Source organism: Gadus morhua, chromosome 17, assembly GCF_902167405.1.
Source record: "Gadus morhua chromosome 17, gadMor3.0, whole genome shotgun sequence".
Lineage (NCBI taxonomy): Eukaryota > Metazoa > Chordata > Actinopteri > Gadiformes > Gadidae > Gadus > Gadus morhua.
In genome coordinates this window covers 16,111,850-16,132,444 of record NC_044064.1, presented here as the reverse complement: position 1 = coordinate 16,132,444, position 20,595 = coordinate 16,111,850, and the positions used below count along the sequence as shown (strand labels likewise).

At 46.6% G+C, this 20,595-nt stretch overlaps 2 protein-coding genes and 1 long non-coding RNA gene across 4 annotated transcripts in view; 2 read left to right on the top strand and 1 right to left on the bottom strand.

Moving 5' to 3' along the window:
* Positions 1-1,755, top strand: part of LOC115529817 (uncharacterized) — a 1,863-nt gene extending 108 nt beyond the window's left edge. Inside the window, exons 1-2 of the long non-coding RNA XR_003973648.1 lie at positions 1-520; positions 815-1,755. The exon at positions 1-520 is cut by the window's left edge and continues 108 nt beyond it. This is a non-coding gene — a long non-coding RNA (uncharacterized LOC115529817). The remainder of the gene's footprint in view (positions 521-814) is intronic.
* The window catches only part of capn1 (calpain 1), a 28,085-nt gene extending 20,890 nt beyond the window's left edge, over positions 1-7,195 (bottom strand). Inside the window, exons 1-3 of one of the 2 annotated variants that reach the window (XM_030338839.1) lie at positions 7,011-7,195; positions 3,531-4,278; positions 904-973 (exon numbers count right to left, since the gene is read on the bottom strand). In XM_030338839.1, the coding sequence (XP_030194699.1) occupies positions 904-973; positions 3,531-3,785 (325 nt within the window). In that variant the 5' untranslated portion in view covers positions 3,786-4,278; positions 7,011-7,195. The remainder of the gene's footprint in view (positions 1-903; positions 974-3,530; positions 4,279-7,010) is intronic. The other variant, XM_030338840.1, reaches the window with a different exon arrangement.
* A 245-nt stretch (positions 7,196-7,440) lies between these two features.
* sf3b2 (splicing factor 3b, subunit 2) lies at positions 7,441-19,877 on the top strand. Its single transcript, XM_030338826.1, has 22 exons — positions 7,441-7,696; positions 8,114-8,160; positions 8,417-8,467; positions 9,093-9,299; positions 9,669-9,719; positions 10,173-10,299; positions 10,560-10,654; positions 10,898-11,006; positions 11,294-11,400; positions 11,666-11,890; positions 12,463-12,585; positions 12,734-12,814; positions 13,250-13,477; positions 14,237-14,386; positions 14,545-14,634; positions 14,950-15,057; positions 15,315-15,422; positions 16,118-16,260; positions 16,690-16,791; positions 17,606-17,705; positions 18,209-18,412; positions 19,560-19,877. Exons 1-22 carry the CDS (start codon positions 7,567-7,569, stop codon positions 19,629-19,631), a joined length of 2,658 nt encoding a protein of 885 aa, XP_030194686.1. The 5' UTR covers positions 7,441-7,566; the 3' UTR covers positions 19,632-19,877.
* The last annotated feature ends 718 nt before the right edge of the window (positions 19,878-20,595 follow it).

The following is a 20,595-nucleotide window of genomic DNA, read 5'->3' as shown; positions in this document are numbered from 1 at the left end:
GCAGGCAGGAGAGAGGCTGTTTCAATCCAGCCTTCTGATTGGTCGTCTCTACACAGCCTCACAGGACATTTAGCATGAAGTTGAATTTGATCCAACGTTTTTTTTTTCTTCGAATTGCCGCCAGGGTCGTCATTCTGACTGGGAGGTTTGTAGTGGTGGGAATGATGGCTGGACCCAGGCTGACTCACAGGGTAGGAGGGCTTTCCCCAGGCCACCGTAGAGACACAAGCTGGGGACACGTGTCTAAGCAGGGCTAGCAGTCCTCTATCGGGTTGCTGTTTACGTACGAGGAGCTGATTTTTGCGGTCATAAACTTTTCTTTCTTCTATGTTATCACGTCCCACTGTGGAGGGAGTGTAGCCCAGGTTTTATGGAGCGGTTTGCGACGTACACACGCCCGGGTCAAATACACAAGAAGGCAGGAGGCTCCAAGAGTTGAGACATCCCGTCGCAACAAGGGGAAAATGGGCGTCTTCATGACGGGAATTCTTTCAAACAGGCTCGTCCAAAAAGTCTTCCGGTAAGGGGGTTTCTTGACGGAGAACCTAATGATTAATTTATAAACATATCAACCTTTCACCGTTCACGAGTCCTTCAGTTAATCCAACTGAGTCACCCTGAAAGCTTCAGGCTTTCTTTCCAAACTGGATTTTTACTCTTTGTTCTGTCTTGTAAAAGTCTTCGTGTGCCAGTAACAACACATTTCTCAGACTTTCACGAGGGTGCATGTTTTGTAAGAAAAGTATACTCCCTCTTTCGGTCGCTTCATCTTCCACGATGACAGACAAAATGTATTTCTATTTTTTCTTATCAGGCCCATGCGGCCCTCTTTATCGCTGAGTCATGTGGTTTACCCGGCCAACCATTTGACAGGAATGTTGCGGGACGTTCGTGGTGACTTACCAAGACCCCCCTGGCAGATATCTGTGCGGGTGGCTCCATCCATAATGAACTTGGGATTCCGGCAAACCTCCTGTGGTCAGACACACACACAAACACACACACACACACAAATTTAGCCATGTAGACGACGCAAGGATTCGCCCTCGCAATTTTTTCCAAGAAGAGCTATACGAGTATTCTGAGTGAGATTTCTCTTGAACTTTGACCTGACTTAACTGTTAAATAAGGCACCAAAATAATCCTTTACTGGTTAAGATGAACACATTTTGTCTTATGTCTTGTTTTCTTTTAAATATTTAGGGCTACTATGGCAAAGCCAGAGAACTACTGTAAGTGTCTGGGATGCGTCTGCGGCGGGTGTAAGCTGTGTGTTGTGCCCTGACCCATGGGCAGGCAGAGTCAGGGCCTGAGAAGACTTTGACTCTGCCTGAAGCTAATGCTCCCATGCATTGATGCGCCTTCATTATGATGACAAGGGGTCTCCAGCCAGTTATTGAATGATGCCTTTGTTTTGTAGCTTGTGAAATACAGTATATCTTCAAAGCGGTTTAAAACTGTAAACTGCTTTGAAACCGATTTGAGGATATTCCGTCTCTTCAACTGTGCTTGCTTGTTCATTGGACGTTCAACTCTGCTTCATTTGCTGCTGCATGAATGCATGCACATAAGAACGTGTGTTCAGCAGGATTTACATACAAGGGCAGCCCGACTACCTGTGTGAGATTCCCATCAGCAACATGGTTGGATTCTCACAAACAAGTACACACGCACGCGCGCGCGCGCACACACACACACGCACACACACACACACACACACACACACACACACACACACACACACACGCGACCCACGATTGCTCAAGAACGAATTCTAATAAATGATGCAATCAACAGACAAAGATCACAACCGTAGCTGCTCTGATCTTGGTCAAACTACTTCCCCCTCAGTGCGATAAAAGTGTAGCTAGAATTCCCCCCACTTACTACTGAGCTCTCTCTGTTTCTCTTCCTCTTACATTCTCTCTTTCTCTCTCCCTCCCTCTGTCTCTCTCCCTCTCGCATTTTCTCTGCCTCTCACACTCTCTTCCCCTTTCCCCTCCCTCTGTCTCTCGCTCTCAAATTCTCTCCCTCTGCCTTCTGTCTCACGCTACAAGCACTCTCGTGACATTCCTTCTGGGGCATGGAGATCTCAGTGAGGCTGGTAAATATTAAAGCTCTCCTGATGGAGCCAGGGGGACAGATGCATTATGGAGCGAGCACGCTTCAGAGACAATGGGGAACAAATGGGCCCATCGCAGGTGTAGGAACACACGCACACACACACACACACACACACACTAACACACACAAAGCCACATATGTACACACACACACACTCACACACACACACACACACACACACACACACACACACACACACTCACACACACACGTACAAACACACATGTGTACTAACAAACACGTACACACACACACACATTCTCAAACACACACACACACATGCACACGTACATGCGCATGAACACTGAGTTCACAAACACAACCACAGACACACACACACACACACACACACACACACACACACACACACACACACACACACACACACACACACACACACACACACACACACACACACACACACACACAGGACAGGTGCTAAGAGACTGCTGTCACCCTATAACCAGGACATGCCTCCTAGTAGCTTCATGTCTGCTCAGTGCACCAGCACTCCAGTCACGACATGCAGGGCTGACTTCAGCAGGGCCTCGTTTGAATCAAAGGATGGCAGCCACGCGCACGCACACACACACACACGCACACATTCACCTAACACTGGTATCATATTGTAACTGCAGAGGGGGGGCCAGCTGCATATTTATGGCTCAGCCCGGAAAGTGGTGGTTGGGTTGGGGGGGGGGGGGGGGGGGGGGGGGGGGGGGGGGGAGACAGAGCAAGTCAAGGAGAATGTGACTTGCAAGTAGGAAACAAGGGCTGGAAGAAGGAAGATAGAGAAGGCAGACACCGAGAGACATGTGGTAGATCATGTTGAATCGGTTCTAAATCTTTCAGTGTCCTGACTTATGTATTGGAGGGGGGGAATGATGTAGTAGTCATAGTAGTTGTCGTAGTGGCTAGGGGGTGTTTGACTACCAGTTCAATATCCCAATGTCCCCATCCTCGAATGACCCGACTCTGAGTTCTCTCCCTTGTGCTCACGCTTCCTCAACAGACCCTCTCCTCAGAGGGGTCATGGCAGGACAGATAAAAACGTAAGGCTCAGTGTTATGAGCGACACCTATGTTTGTCCTAGGGTGACACCTCTGTGGAAAGGGTCTGTTTGTCTTGTGGTTACTGCTGTGAATAACAGCCTGGAAATTGATCATTAGATATTTTTGGGAAAGAAATAATGTAAGAAATGAAAATAGATAATAGTAAAAAGAAGATCCACTTCCTCATCAAACTCGTCCCCCATCATATCAAACCCCGCCCCCACCTCATCAAGCTCCGACCCCATCAAATCAAACCCTGCCCCAATCACATTAACCCCGCCACTATCACATCAAACCCCGCCCCCACCACATCCAGCCCCGCCCCCACCGCATACAGCCCCGCCCCCTCCTCACCGTGGGCCTCATCCAGCGGACACCCGAGGTCTTGGCTGAGCGGGGCCCCAGCTCGTCGAAGCCCAGCGAGGAGGGGGCGCAGGGGAACAGGGGGTCCTCAAACAGGCCCCGGCGCTGGGCGCAGTTGGCCTTCAGCGACTCGTAGTCCTGCCCCAGGAACTTCACCGCCTTGTGGTTCTGACCCAGGCCGTCGTCACGATCCCATTGGCTCCTGAGCTTGGCGGCGATGCCCGTGGCGTAGATGGGCGCCTCCATGTCAGACAGCGAAACCGACTGGCCGCTCCCCGAGCTGATGGTTGATTGGTCGATTAAAAAAAAGGTCCAATCACTGAGTAGGGCGAGGCCTTCCTTAAGTGGCTTTGAGGACAGGAAGTGAGAGCCGACAGAGGCCTGTCGCCACTGAGATGATGAGGAGTTAGGAGAGAGGGAGTGGCTTCCCAAGGCGAGGGCCAATCGTCAGTTAGAATGCAAATTAAAGCAGCAAAATCGGATCAGCTATCAAAATGTAATCACAATCCGGGGATATGTGCTGTCCATGGAATGCTGCGTTGGCCAGAAACAACCCCGACGGTGTAATGTGAGGAGGATGTGGTTCAGAATGACGACGCGCTGCGGGGTCCGGAGGTGGCCGGGAACATCTTCTCCACCAGAGGACGGATCCCGGGGTACGACGGCGAGAAGACAGCAGCTCCGATCACGCTAGCGGGGCGGGTAGGGTCCCAGGGGGTCTGTGGGTTCACCAGCTCTGCTGTTGTCAGGGAACAGAAAGAGAGGCACAATACGTGGATTATAATAATCAGACATTCAGTATTTTTACTTCACTTTGTAATTGCTGGACACAAGTGAACCAAGAATACTTCTGCAGATGTATATCTGGGTTGGCCATCACAAGTTAAGACAGCTCTCAAGTTAAGACAGCTCTCAAGTTAAGACAGCTTTATGTTAAGCATATATACGTCATTCTAAATAATAGTCACTTTAAAGGGGACACTATAGCTCCATGTTGCTCTGTACAGACAACACTGAAGCAATGGAATGCACCCACACCCATTACACCCTGTGCACACACAACACAGTTCACCGAAGGTCCAATAATGACTTCTCCATGCCCGACTGAATTGTGTTTCCATGGCTGTGCCTGGAAGAATCAAGTAGCCCAGAGTGTGTGTGTGTGTGTGTGTGTGTGTGTGTGTGTGTGTGTGTGTGTGTGTGTGTGTGTGTGTGTGTGTGTGTGGGAAAAATAGTTTACTTAGGATATGGGTCTGTACCCATGCATGCAAGCACATGCATAAAACTCCCTTGCATTGTCTTTATGTGTGTGGTCTCTGGCCTGTGGGTATGTGTTTGTGTGTTTTGTGTGTGTGTGTCTCTGTGTTCGCCTGCCTGTGTTTTTGCATGTCTTGTCACCAGATAGGGTGTGGTGCTTGTGATTGTGGCTAAACAGAGATGGCATCAGAAACTAAAGCTTCTTGGTTGTTGTAATTAGGTAGGCCCGACTGTGGAAAAAGTCATTATTTGCCTCTCGAAAGACAATTCCTATAAAAAGATTAAGGTATTTTTAACTTATCGACTGAGCAGTGTTTCAACTTTCTTTCTTCTGTCATAGGCCTATAATAGAGACAAGGGAGATGGCTATTTAAATATCTCTTTCTCGTCAATGTACCTCTCTCTCGCTCTTTTTTTTTTTTTTTACCAGGTTGCTTCAACTATTATGCAACTCTGCAACTGCTCTCTAAATATCATCAAGTATATTTTTTTTCTCTCTCTTGAGAAGGCGGCGGGTACAGTGACTGTTCTTTTTGTTTCCTTTTATTTACTCCTCGCTGAGTGTGGCCACACCCATTAGTGGGGGGGAAAAACGCTGCTGTTGAACTCAACTCGTTTGTGAAATGTAAGTTAGACAGCATACCGACACAAATGTGTCATGTTTGTGGCCGTGATAGTGTATGACTTTGCTAAAAATCCTAGCATACGTATTTTGTTGCTCGTGTCAACATAGATCTGCCTGTGATAATAGTTGCATAGTTCTGATTTAGATAATGATATCATACACGCTTGCGTAATAAAACCAGTACTATATTATTTTCTCAGAATCCCAACTGCATTTTGTTAGACCTGCACACTAGATGTTTGTAGGTTGTTGACCTACACACCAACGTAAGAATATAAGCTTTATCTACGCTCTGCATCTTGTAGGCTTCTTGAAACCCTGAGGCTTTTAGTGGTTATTTATTTATTTTTTTCGAGTTGCACTCAAAGGGAGAGATAACATAGCCTGGAATCTGTCTTTTAAATTATCAAGGACCACACTCTTGAAAAGCGAGATCTTATTCTGTTAATATCAAGGATTTATCATCCTCCCGTGCAAAATATAATTTTTCAGGGGTTACAAGTTCAGCGCTGGCTACGAGAAGCGCGCAGGGGGGGGGCAGAGATGTATAAGAGGGTAATTACTTTCAAAATAAAAACAAAGACTCGATGGCAATGTTCAAAAGATTACATCCTCACTATTTTATTATTACCTGATAGCTACCCTTCCCTCCATTGCCAGTCATTGAGGAGGAAATTACCCAAAATGGTAATAATATTCAACTTGGCCATTGATCGTGGCAACACCTTTATTGTCCCGCAGTTTTAATGGTGTTGTTATGGTCTTGATTGAATCAAGCTGGCGCCATAGAAAACATTGATAATTTGTGATTGAGCAAATAGACACACAAGTGGAATTACAATGTTGCGTCGACCAAGCCCCAGATGAGGAAGTTGATGTAAAAAGTGTGTTTCTTGCTTGTGTTATAACGTAATTTACAACCCGTGTAGTTGTGTAAACAGGAATCCTGATTAAATAGGCTTTCATTGGAAAAACTGGTGAAAACTAGTTTCACCATTATGTTTATAGATTAGGGAAGCTTTGAGGTTGGACGGTGTTTGCAGAAAAAAATAGCGAAATAGTTTCGTGCAATGCTTTCTCTGAGATCATATTTCATTGAGATCCAAAAAAAACAAACAGGACGGTAAATAAGGAGTGGAGGGTATGTTTAACAAAGTGTTGTTGCTATTCGTTTTGCTAGAACAGCGAGAAAAAAGAAACACTGGAGAAATTAGGGCCAGTTATACCGCCGAGGTAGATCGCTTATATCAAAAAAGAAAGCTGTTATTAGGAAATAGCGCTGTTTGTTTAGTCGTAGCCTATTAGGTGTGGTTCGCACGAAACGATAGTGCATGTCCAGCTGTCAATACCAACTACTCAACGAGTTAACCCACAAAAACAGCTGGGCGACCTATAAAACACTTTTTAACAGCTGTCCAGCTGTTTCCGTATATTGGAGAAAATAAGGCTTAAGGATCTTGCAAAATGTGGTGTGATGTTGATACAGTGCACATGAAACAGTTGCACACCCAGCCACGCCGTAATCCATGATCACAACTGGTCCATATTTCTATATACTACCAAAGAAATAGGAGAAGAAAAACGATTACCTCTGATGATTCTTCATAAAAGCAGAAGCTTACGTTGATTGCGTTGTTTAACTTTTTCCGCTTCCTTTACATGTTAACTTTGGTCCCACGCCTCCCCTTGTTCGTGAGCAGTCTCTTTTAGTCAAATTATTTGGACTGAGTGCCCTGGCCACAACCACCGACAGCCCTCCAATCTGTGCGTCTGCGCAGGAATTGAAACAGGGAACAGCTGAAACTGGTAGCTGGTAGACAGCAGCGATACTCGTTTGAGCGCCTTGTTTTGTGCCACTTATGGAGATTTTGATAATAAAACAAAAATACTATGTGAAAAATAAAAACGAGTGACAGTGTAAAATAACTGTAATTATAACGTTCATTAAAAAACTCGTCCTAGTCGGTTAAGGTTCTGTGTAAATTGTGACACCTAGTGTCAAATTCGCAGAACTACCGCACTGTGTTTTGGACTACATTTCCCATAATTCCGTCGTTTCTCCCATAATGCTTCACAAACATTCCCGTTCTCGTCGATCGCGTGTCGTCCGCAGCCGCCGTCGTTGTTCATTCAAAGAAGTGCAACATGGCATCCGATGGCCCACCGGGCACTGAATCTCTACCGTCCGATTTAGGGTCTGCCATTGTAGCTTTGAACACATGGAGCCACCCGGAGTTGCAAGCCAAACTGGGGGAGCTGGGAGCACCAAACATGGGTGAGTAGAGCTAGGGAAACACAGACAGGCCTCGCTAGAGCTGCTGTTTAGCTAACACAATTAGCACAATGTCAACATTAGCTAGCCATGCGAAGCGGTAAGTTCCTACTTCCAGGCCCTGGTACGTGAAATTAAAATCCGAGAGGCTTTATTTTCAAGTTATCAAGATCTATTCAAGACAAGTACATTTCCAAGCGTGCTGAATTTGGATTTATTGCGGGATTTGTCTCACCAAATAAGAGCCATGGTGGTTAACATTAGCCGAACTTGCGTCCTTCTTGCATGCTATTATTGCGGCGGAGATAATGTAGTTAGTGATGCAGGACTAACATTTACCCCTAAATAACGTCACAAGATTGCTTGAAGCAAAGTTATTATGTTTTTGTTTTCATTTGTTCTTGTTTTTCTGTTCTTAAGGTCCAAGAGAGGAGCTGATCGATAGGCTCAAGGGATACATGATCCAGGTAAACTTGTTGATATCTAGCAGAAGTTTTAGTGATGGCTAGTCATTTTGGCAAAATAGTATATCAGTGCAATGTGAATTCATTTTGAATAAGATACTATTTCAGTCTCACACTAAGTAGCAAAACGTTACAACCAACTGTCAGTTGACGTTATACGTTAATATATTCTTTAATGCATATTATTAAAAAATACAAGAAAGCTGGTAGTGTTGGGGCTTACACATGGGTTATCAATAATCTATTTTCTATTCTACAGACGGGGGTTCTCCTCAGCAAACCCAACGATGATAAATCCATGGGCCCTCAGGTAAATGAACTAAACATGGTCACACCTTGCCCCATATGTAACCCAGGACTCTGTAATACACAACTTTAGTGGGTCAGACAATGCCGTGAAGAGGTAAAGCGATTGGCCAACCTTGAAGAAGACAAATGTCGAGCAAAACATTAACACAAATCGGGCTGCATTGTGGTCTCAAATATTTGTTTATATTTGTCTATCTACACCACCCTTAGTCAAATTCTGTCTGTCAGTGCCTATTTCACACTTTAACTCGCATGATCGGTCCTTGTGTCTGTCAGTGTCAATGCCACCTTAGTCTAATTCTGTTTTTGTCAACCATAGTGCAATGTCTTTCGATACCACAGAGTCTTATGTTCTGTCCGTCTGTCTATACCACCCCTAGTCTTATGGGCTGTCTATACCACACATAGTCTTATGCTCTGTATATACCAACTATAGTCTCATGTTGGTCACTCTACCCCCCCTAGTCTCATGTTGGTCACTCTACCCCCCCTAGTCTTATGTTGGTCACTACCCCCCTAGTCTCATGTTGGTTTCTACCCCCCCCCCCCCCCCCCCCCCAAGTCTCATGTTGGTCACTCTACCCCCCCCCCCCCAGTCTTATGCTCTCCGTCCGTTTGTCTGCCAGATGCAGGGGCTCCCGCCAATGCCCCCCATGCCCATGCCGCCCCTGCCCCCGGGCATGGGCATGCTGCAGGCCATGAGCATGATGTCCGGGGGTCCGCCGCCACCCGGCATGCGCATGCCCCCGGGCCTCTCCCAGGAGGAGCAGCTGAAGATGGCCCAGCAGCGGGCCGCCATGATGATCCAGCAGGAGGAGAGGGCCAAGCACCAGGTGAGGGCCCAGGTGACAGTGGAGCCGCCCGGCACGGGGTCGTCCCCTCGCTGGGCTCTAAAGGGCCCATCATGGTTCCACGTTCACGCAACGCAAGGACCATGTCGACGCAGTCGCTAACCTGTTTCGGTTCTGTGTCGGGTTTTAGCGAGTGGACCAAACACAGCCCTCGCTGCTGTGTCGCTTTCGACGGAAGGTTATAATTGTTGGGAGGCGCACGTCACGTGGGAACGTGGGCGCCATCATCAGCCCTTAAGTACAGCCCAATGAAGGCGCTGGTGCTGTTCCTGAAAGGAGGTGGTTTGTGTTTGTGTGTGTCAACCTTGATTGTGTACCTCAATATTGAATGCGTGTGTCTTCTCTGGGCAGGGGGACCCCCGCATCATGGAGGAGCAGGAGCTTCTGGAGCAGCAGAAGAGGGTGAGGCAGCAGGACCGTTTGTTGTTGTGCTTTGTGGCCGATCGGCAGCCTCCCTACCTCCCCCAGGGTCACTCGGGGGTCAAGAGGGTTGTACCGGTGCTGAGGGAACACTGTGGTCGTTGTTGAGTTATTTTAACCGTGAATGGTGTTGTTGAGGCCTATGTTTTTCTGCATGTCAGCCTGCTCTGTTGGGGCGTGTCATGCGATTGTGCTCCCCCCGTCTTTAGTCGATCAATACCCTGTCACCACGTGAGCCAACTTGGTACGATGTTATAAATGGTGATGTAATGCTATATTCATGTAATTGATAGTGGTCCGATAATAGTTTTAATAGTTTTATTAACGGTGGTGTGATTTTTATATTAATAGTTGTATTAACGGGGCAGTGATCTTAATGGTGGTGTTGAGGTATAATAGTTGTATTAATGGTGATCTTGTATGTCGTCTCTCCAGGCTGCGGTGCTGCTGGAGCATGAGAGGCAGCAGCAGATGGCCAAGATACACTCTGGCCCCGGAGGGCCGGACATGGGCCCCAGGCCACCCATGATGTCCTCCATGTCTCCAGGCAACCCCATGAGAGGTGTGTGTGTGTGTGTGTGGCGCGCTATGTTAAATCTTATAAGCATCGCTGTCTTATGGTTCTGTCCGCACAATGGGCGTGTTGATTGTATCTTATCGTCACTTGGATGGACTAGCATGCGTTTAATAATACCATTTGAATCTATTGATTTGGCGTCTATATCGTGATCCATAACATCAAGCCCATTGTAGCATATCAAACCTGTAGCTTGGGTCAGTGATGGCCGCTGAATCATGACATCATCCTACGTGTGTGTGTAGGTATGGACCCTCGTGGGCCCCTCCCCCCAGGGGTGAGCATGATGCCCACCCAGAGACAGAGGGTCCCCCCCCCTCCCGGAGAGGACGGCAGAGAGGTAGGCCCTCCAAACGTGTGTGTGTGTGTTTTGAAATGACTTGAACACAGTGTGTTTGAAGGTGTCTTGCGCAAACACTGTGCCCAATCTGTGGGTTCTTGTTGACTGGGACTTGTGCAATATTTCCCCGTGGGCGGTACTCTCATATCCATTCCTACCTCTTTACAATCCCGAGTGCAGCTGTTCAGTGCGTGTGTGTGTTTCCACCTCCTCTCTGACTGCGTCGGCGCTCCGCTTCTGCAGAGCTGGCAGGGGGAGGAGTCGAGCGTGGCCGGGCCCAAGATCCCCCAGGCGCTGGAGAAGATCCTGCAGCTGAAGGAGATGCGACAGGGCCAGCTCACCGACCCCACAGGTACCAGCCCCCCCCAGCACACGGTGCGCCCCGCCCTAGACCGGGCCCCAAGGTACCGGGCCCCAAGGTACCGGGCCCCAAGGTACCGGACCCCAAGGAACCGGGTTCCATGCTCAATGTAGTCTAGGGTCCCACCCTTTGGCCTCCTAGCGCAGCGCAAGACAACCTCAGCCATACTTAAATAGTGGAAGACCTTTGTCTAGAGTCACTTGTGAGTCACGGTGGACAATAGCGTCGTCCCGCTGAACAAAGTCCTAATTCGTTGGCGTTGTCCTTCTCCTGATCAGAGGAGGAAGAGGAGGATGACGAGGGAGCCGACACTGAGATGACGGGCTCCTCCGCCCTGGGCATGTCGGAGACGGACGAAGACGACGGACAGCTGTCAAAGAAAGACGTAGGTCCTCTGCCGCGGTTGGGGCCATCCAGCCCACACCAGGCCCGGTTAACGTTTTGACTTGAGAACCGGCCGATGTTGATCTGTAGAATGCTGCTTTTATTATTTTTATTCTATTTTCGCATTTAGTAATTGAACACATAATAGATGACGTTGCGTAAACTGTTGCTGAACCATACTTGAGTAAAACAGTAGATTATTGCATTAACCAGAGGACTTGTACAGGAAGTTAGCCTGACTCTGTGTCCTTCTGTCCCTCCTCCAGAAAAACCGCAAGCGCAGGAACCGCAAGAAGAAGAACAAGAAGAAGCGTGCGCAGGAGAAGCGGGAGCTGCAGGGCCAGGAGAAGCCCGAGGCGGACGGAGACAAGGACGGGGAGGACAAGGACAAGGAGAAGGAGGACGAGGTGGAGATCGAGTACGTGACGGAGGAACCGCAGATCTACGACCCCAACTTCATCTTCTTCAAGAGGATCTTCGAGGCGTTCAAAGTCAGCCCCAGCTCCTGCTGTTTTTTTAAATGATATATATATGGTGTGTGTGTGTGTGTGTGTGTGTGTGTGTATATATGTGTGTGTGTGTGTGTGTGTGTGTGTGTGTGTGTGTATATATGCGTGTGTGTGTGTATATATGTGTGTGTGTATATATATATATGTGTGTGTGTGTATATGTGTGTGTATATGTATATATATGTGTGTGTGTGTGTATATATATATATATGTGTGTGTGTGTGTGTGTGTGTGTGTGTGTGTGTGTGTGTGTGTGTGTGTGTGTGTGTGTATATATGTGTGTGTGTGTGACTTTGAATTTTCCCTGGGATCAATAAAGTATTAGTCTATTTATCTAATTTTAATATCGCTAACCAGGACTATTTTCATATTTTATGGTTTTCCTTTTGGTTATTGTGGCTGAGCGATTTCCCTCCTCAGTGTAAACCACGTCTGTGTGACCTTTGAACCACGTCCAGTTAACCTCTGAACCCCGTCGGTGTGACCTCTGAACCCTGTCGGTGTGACCTCTGAACCATGTCTGTATATAACTCTTCCACTCCCTCCTTTGTCAGCTGACGGACGACGTGAAGAAAGAGAAGGAGAAGGAGCCGGAAAAGACGGACCAGCCCCTGGCCAACCTGCTGAAGAAGAAGGGCTTCGAGGAGGAGAAGAAGGACAGCGATGACAGCGACGACGTAAGCGCCCTCGGCCATCGCTACACTCTAACGCTGCCTTCGGACGTCCCGTTCGTCCACTCTCAGACCTTCATCGGTGCGCCTCACTGGAGAAGTGACGGAATGAGTGGAACCGAAGCATTGATGATGTTGTTTCCGCTCCTTGCAGGACATGAGGCCCGACGTGTCCAAGCTCTCCAAGAAGAAGATGAGGAGGATGAACAGACTGACGGTGGCCGAGCTCAAACAGGTAGGGACCTGGGCACGCCCCCTCACTCACCTGGTCTGATAAGAAAAATTTCAGTGAGTTTTAGCCTGAACTGTTATTCCTCTGTATTACTTTCTGAGATTTCTGTTTATAATTGAAAGGTGAATTAAGAGGATATTGTCTCAGGTTGAATTGACTTTGGTTTTCTTTTGACTTTATCAATAAGACTATTGTGTCGTCGAGACGTGAACTGTTATTCCTCCATATTACTTGGTGAGATTTCTCTTTAAAAAATGGAAAGGTGAATTGAGAGGGAAATTTCTTCGTTTTGAATCGACTTTGGTTTGCCTTTGACTTTTATCAATAAGACCATCTTTGTCCTCGGGGAGTACCGTCGCTGGCCGTACTATCTCAAGCACCGTTACCATCGCCCGCCCGTCCGCCTCTCTCTAACCCTCCCCCCCCCCCTACCCCCAGCTGGTGGCACGCCCCGACGTGGTGGAGATGCACGACGTGACGGCTCAAGAGCCCAAGCTGCTGGTGCACCTTAAGGCCACGCGCAACACGGTGCCGGTGCCGCGCCACTGGTGCTTCAAGAGGAAGTACCTGCAGGGCAAGAGGGGCATAGAGAAGCCCCCCTTCGAGCTGCCCGAGTTCATCAAGCGCACCGGCATCCAGGAGATGAGGGAGGCGCTGCAGGAGAAGGTGGGTGGATGGGGTGTGCGGGGGGGAGGGGGGGTTTTGGTGGCTGGGAGGGGTTGAATGCTAGAGCTAGGAGGTATAAGGGCTGCTCGATTATAGAAAAAATCCTAATCACGATTATTTTAGACAATTTTGAAATCACGAGCATTAAAACAATTTTCTTTGAGTTTGAACACATGATGCATTTATTCAGCATTTCTCTCCCAAAAAATACTTTGTAGCTGAGAACTTTACAATTTCCCCTTTAAAAGAATAGACAATGTTCAAATAGAAAATTTACAAATATGTTTCTAGCTGTTCTGCAACTTCTTTTAAACATTTAATGATTAAAATAAATATACTTTATAGAAAAAAAAGATTGTTACAATATTAGTTTGGAGATCGTTTGACCCAAAAATAGAAGGCGCGATCGAAATTCTGTTAATTTCACAGCCCGAGAGGTATTTCTTATTTTATTTTTAAGGATTGCCTAGTTGAATTGAGCATGTGACGGAATGTCAGCGATTTTGGTCTCAAAAAGGCCTTTTTGTTTGCCTTGAAAGATGCATTGTAGATACAAGAGAAGCATAGAAAAAGCCTTTTTGGAGTTCATCTGGAGCTCGGAATAGATAAAGTGTTTTTGTTTATGGTGGCGTATTAAATGGGGAACCACTTTTTGTGTTCCATCATGCTAGCGCTACCGATTCTCTCATTAGTACCGGGTTCAGGAGTGATCCGGACCCTTGGAAGAGACTGAATTTCCCCCCCTTCCTCTGCTTGCAGGAAGATGCCAAGACCATGAAGACCAAGATGAGGGAGAAGGTGCGTCCCAAGATGGGCAAGATTGACATCGACTACCAGAAGCTCCACGATGCCTTCTTCAAGTGGCAGATGAAGCCCAAGCTCACCATCCACGGGGACCTTTACTACGAGGTAGCACGTCAGCACCCTCCAGAGGCAGCCCTGGGAAGTGCAGGGGTTTTTCGCGCTATTATTTTGAAGGCACGATGCTTCAACAATAACGATTGCTCAATGGTGTGTGTTCTTCCCTCTCAACCTCTCTCTCTTGCTCTATCTCTGTGTTTCTCCAGGGGAAAGAGTTTGAGACCCGTCTCAAGGAGAAGAAGCCAGGAGATTTGTCCGATGAGTTGCGCATCGCTCTGGGAATGCCCGTCGGACCAGTGAGTACTGCTGAATCATTGCCATTTTAATGTTATCTTCTCCACAAGGACTAACAAATGGTTTATGGGTATTTCAAACCCTTTTTTAATGAAAAATCCCATATTGAACATAAATATTTAGTATTATGTATAATTGCAAGATTGATTTCATATAAATATGAATGAATATGACTGTGGCCGAAAGTTTTACTACTATTAAACTACTAAATTGTTAAAACCTGCAGATTGACTGTTGTTCTGTGTATGAAGTCGTTCTTCTCTTGGATGATTATTTTTTAATACCTTTTTAATTCACTCTTTCTCCTCCCTCCTAAGAACTCCCACAAGGTGCCCCCACCCTGGCTCATCGCCATGCAGCGCTACGGACCACCGCCCTCGTACCCCAACCTTAAGATCCCCGGCCTCAACGCCCCCATCCCAGAGGTACCAGGCTGGAGGAGTTCTCCCTGCCCTCTATCCCTCCATCCTTCTCCTCATGCCTTCACTCCTTATTTTCCTCCCTTTTCCCCTCATCATCTCCTCATCTCTCTATGACTTTATATTTGACTATTATATTTTTCTCCATTCTTCCTTTCTCATTCTATATTATTTATCTCCGTTTTTTTAGTTTCATCCAACCAACATTGATTATCCTACGTCTCACCTTTCTCCTCTCTCCTTCCTGTCTCCCGTCCAATCAGAACTGTACGTTTGGCTACCATGCCGGCGGCTGGGGGAAGCCGCCCGTGGACGAGATGGGCAAGCCCCTGTACGGAGACGTGTTTGGCACCAACGCTGGAGACTTCCAGGTGAATACCTCTCTCACTCACTGACACGCACAAACACACAGAACCTGCCCGACAACAAAAACTATAAATAGGTGTCACGACGTGGCTGGTTCGTATAAAGGGGATGGGGACTCATAATGGACGGTATATTGTTCACATTGGTGTCTTTGTCAATTCCCCCCCCCTCCCCCATTGAATATCTTTAGTGCTTAAGAGTTACATTTGCATCATGGCCAGTATAGGTCCTTTCCCACGCAACATATAATGGACCAGTTGAAGGCAAATTACACATTCTCCCTCGTGTTCTTCATCTCGTAGCTCTTTTGTTCTTGGTTTCAAAAATAGAAGCAACGGGTTGTTGGTTCTTTTGGAATGCAGCGCTACAATAGCTCCAGCGTGGGCAGCAATACTTGTCGCGGTTAAAAAAGTGCCAGAACAAAGTGATGTGATAGCGGGGAAAGCATAGAAAATCGGACCTGACCTTTTTTGGCACTGCCAGACGTTAGTATCGTGGGTGCGGTACTAACCCGCAGTGGGAAATCGTTGATAACAGCTCTCGATTTACTTAGAAGAGTATAAAACAATTTAGTCGACAAAGATTCTCCTGGTTTCGGCTAGCCGGGAACAAAATCGTCCTTCTCTGTGAAGTGTGCCGCCCCAGTTTCTCTTCCGGCTGGGCCTGTTGTTAAAGACGACCATATCACCGTGTGTCCCAGGCCAAGGCCGAGGAGGAGGAGGTGGACCGCACCCCCTGGGGGGAGCTGGAGCCCTCGGACGAGGAGTCCTCCGAAGAGGAGGAAGAGGAGGAGAGCGACGAGGAGAAGCCAGACGAAACCGGCTTCTTTACCCCAGCGGACAGGTACTGGAGGGTCCAGAACAGGAGTTAGGTTCAGGAAAAACATGCTCAACATTTGGACCTCGATCACACGTTAAAGTAGCCTTTTTACAGACCAATTTGCTTAAATGCGTGTTAGTATGAAATCTCATTTTCGATTTCCATGGGGCATTATCAACGCCTGCAGACCTAAAGGCCTCTGGACGCCATTGGATAGACCGACCATCAATTGGTGCATATAAAGTTGTTTGTTTATGTAAATACAACTATGGTCCTCCCCAGTATTCAGATCAAACCCAAATATTTGAAAAACGGTTGGGATTTCCTCTGGTGTATGAATTTGGCGGTCACTAAGTCTGACGGTGGTCTGACAATCCCATCATGATCGGTCTGCTATTGTTACTGCTGTTTCTCTGTGGACACATGGTGATCCTGTGTGTGTGTGTGTTGCAGCGGGCTGATCACCCCAGGAGGCCTGTCGTCCGTCCCTGCCGGCATGGAGACGCCCGAGCTGATTGAGCTGAGGAAGAAGAAGATCGAGGAGGCCATGGACGGGTGAGCTCACTGACGACCTCATGGGATCTTCCAAAGACCCTTCCTGTGGTCGGGGTTTCTGTTTACAGCCCCAGAACGTTTTGCTGAAGAGACGGTTGTTGTTGGATATAATACAGGATTTATTTTTCACCAATACTGGCGTTTAGATGTATTGGGGAGTTCACAAGTAATAATTATAGGGGTTTCATGTGTAGTGTTTAGCCGTTGCTCTAAAACTATTATTTTTATAGTTTTATTAGTGCCAGTTGTATCAGTCTAAATATTTAATGTGAAAGATGGATTATTTTGACAGTATGCCCAGGGTTCTGTGTCAGAACAAGTGTCCTTACATTTTCTTTGGTTTTCTGTCTCATCGCCAATATCAAGCTCTTGTGCAAACCACTCAGATCTTGGCAGGAAGCGGTTATGTAATCAAATGATGAGATGTTGACAGTGTGTTTCTTGTAGCACTTCTTAAGCTCATATCTGCAGCCAGAAATAGAATCTCATGCCGTATTTCTAGCATGAGATCAGACTATATTCAGAACAGATTTTTTTCTTCCAAAGTTAACAGATTGAAACAATAGTACAACTATCTTGTTTAAGGCTAGTAGCAACAAGTTATAGCCTATGTTAATGAAATGTCAGTATCGTAATATACATTTGAAGTTGGACACTTTGGTTACTTCATTCTGTTCTCCAACTGACAAACCGGGGACACGGTGTCCTTTTCCTTTGGTACACTTGACCATAACGCATGAACTTAAGACGCCAGCATCATCCAGCTCACCGTGGATCCACTTTGACTCTCTCTCTCTCCCGCTCGTATCCATAGCAACGAGACGCCCCAGCTGTTCACCGTGCTCCCAGAGAGGCGGACGGGCGCTGTGGGGGCGGCCATGATGGCATCCACGCACATATACGACATCTCGGCGGTAAGTGTGTGTGTGTGTGTGTGTGTGTGTGTGTGTGTGTGTGTAGGTGGGAACTACATACCCTGTGGCAAGCCAGAACATGCAACACATCCGACTCCACTTTGTTTCTTGGGTGTGTGTGAGAACATATTTGCTTGAGTGTGAGATGCGGAATCGATAGTGAACATTCCCGCCATTCCACGGCTAATCTCTCGTGTACCTGTGACTAGGAGCGCACGCAACATAGCTTAGCAGAGCTGTGTTTTGCTAAGAGCATTACAGTGGGCTGGTTGAGCTTGGATATCCATTTATTTATTTTTTCTGAAATTGGACTTTCAAAGTTACGTATGTGATGTTTTTATTTATATTACATCCTCACTTATTTCTGACCCTACCTTTTCTACCCTTAAAAAAAACGATAAAAATAAAGCACTTTCCCTCTTAAGTTCTCGAAATACTTCAAAGTGAGTGTGGTTGCCATTCCATCCCACCTTAACCACCCTCTCCCTCCCTCCCTCCCCCAGGCCATGGCAGCGCGTAAGGCAGGGGGCGGTGGGGGCGGCGGGCAGGAGTCCCAGGGCGTGGAGGTAGCCCTGGCGCCTGAGGAGCTGGAGCTGGACCCCATGGCCATGACCCAGAAGTACGAGGAGCACGTGCGGGAGCAGCAGGCGCAGGTGGAGAAGGAGGACTTCAGCGACATGGTGGCCGAGCACGCCGCCAAGCAGAAGGTACGCGATGAAACGACGAGAGGGTGTGTGGTGAAGGAGTCGTTGGGCTTTATAATTGGTGAAACGATCGAATTGCGATTATTTCGGCCAATATTGCGATTTGGTATGCAATTTTTATTTTTAAAGTTCCTTATGTTCACTATTATTCACAAAAAAAGCAATAAATCATTCTATAGTATTTATTCAATCGCAGCCTTTACGATTTGCAAATAGCGTTCTATTACATCGCAATGTCGATTTGAATTTGATTTATCGTTAATAATTATTACATTCTTTATTTCAGTTTTATCTTCTATAATTTATCCTTTTCACAGAGGCGTCATCGTAGGACAAATGGGTGTCCCTCGGGACACATTAGGTGTGCTTGTTTTATGTACCAGAGGACGCTCCTACCCGCCCCTGGTACATTAAAGGAGCAGACATATACACCAGTGTATTTCCTAGGATGTTTGTGAAAAGAGTCGTGAGCGGAAAATGTGCCTCCAATTTATTTCTATATTGGTTGTTGCTGCCTAAAGTAAAAATAGTCGGGTTTGTCCCAAAATAACTTTATTCAATTAGTGATTTTCCGCAAGAGTAACGATAACATAATATATATTATAATTAGTGCTGTCAGTTAAACGCGTTATTAACGGCGTTAACGCAAACCAATTTTAACGGCGTTAACTTTTTTATCGCGCGATTAACGCAATTTATTATTTAAAAACAATTTTTATTTTATTTTTTTGGCTTAAAAACAAAAGCAGTAGCCTGACTGCTATTTTCAAGGCATTATGTTTGTATTCTCATCGTTTAATTGCCCTACAGGCTTTTTTTTTGTATCGTCCTGTTTTAATCAGTATATGCCAATGTTGATATCAATAAAAAAACATTTGCACAAGGCAAGCCGATGCACTTCTCCATGTTGATGAGAGCATTAAAATGAGAACAATTAATGGGACATAGAAATCAAGGGATATTTAGCATAGAAAAAAGATTTGCGATTAATCGTGAGTTAACTATGCCATTAATGCGATTAATCGATTAATTAAATTAAATATTTCAATCGCTTGACAGCACTAATTATAATATTTTCCTCTTCCATCCCACTGTTCTACTCCCAACACCCTTTAAATCCTCCTCCTCCTCCTCCTCCTCCTCCTCACAGCAAAAGAAACGCAAGGCGCAGCCCCAGGACAACCGGGGAGGGGCCAAGAAATACAAGGAGTTCAAGTTCTAGCCGAGGGAGGGGATTCGGAGCTAGCGTTTTAACTGCAGGTCAACCCTGACACACAAGCCACGAAGACGTCTTTTTCTGTTTGTGGTTTTTTAATTTTTCCAAACATACTTGTGCACATATCCTCGTTGATTCTGTGCAATCGCTGCCAGCTTCGTCATGCGTGTTCAAGTTTGGCTGGGTGAAATGTCTTTGTTTTCTATTGTAGTTTTGCTTTTCATTTTTTTGTAAATAAATAAGTCAAAGTCCTGTTGCTTTTGCTGTTTTTTTCTTGTTTTGACAGAATCACTAATTCTGGATTCAAAAACCGATATCATGCTGTTGTAATTTCACTGACCACCATTCAGAAAGATGTGGACGAGGACAAGATGCAGGGAGCGTTTGTACCACCAGAGGGCAGCGGGGGCTCACCAGAGCGAGACTCTCCTGACCGACTGAGAAGCACAGTGACCTAAATAGCCGCAGTAGCAACAAGGCTCCCTTGCACAGCCCCGGTTGCACCGGCCATAGAGGCCCCCTCTGTTGCGCTTTGCGGACCGGTGCTTTCCATTTGTTATTCTTTAAATAGGGTTGAACTATTTTGATTTATAGAGGTGTGTTTAATGTTGAAACAGAACCCAATCCGTGGGGCCATTTCATTGTACAAAAAAATTAAAAGCTGTCTTAATGACCAATGAGGGCCTCTAAAAATGGCTTGTTTCCCACTTTAGTAAAATTTAAAAATGTAAGAAAACAAAAACAATCTTTACTGCTTGAGTGATTCTAACTTTGCAATTCTCATAGCTCACAGGGATTTTGATAAATCAAAGTGAGATTGTATACAGAAGTTACCAGATGACGCAATGCCTGTGCGCACAACTTGTCTCGTGCCCTTTCCTTCTCACCTACTCGTCGTGGGCGCGGGCAATCACCAGTGACTCACGCGCGCAGGATATGCATGGGTGGGCAATCCTCCGCTGTGCCTTTT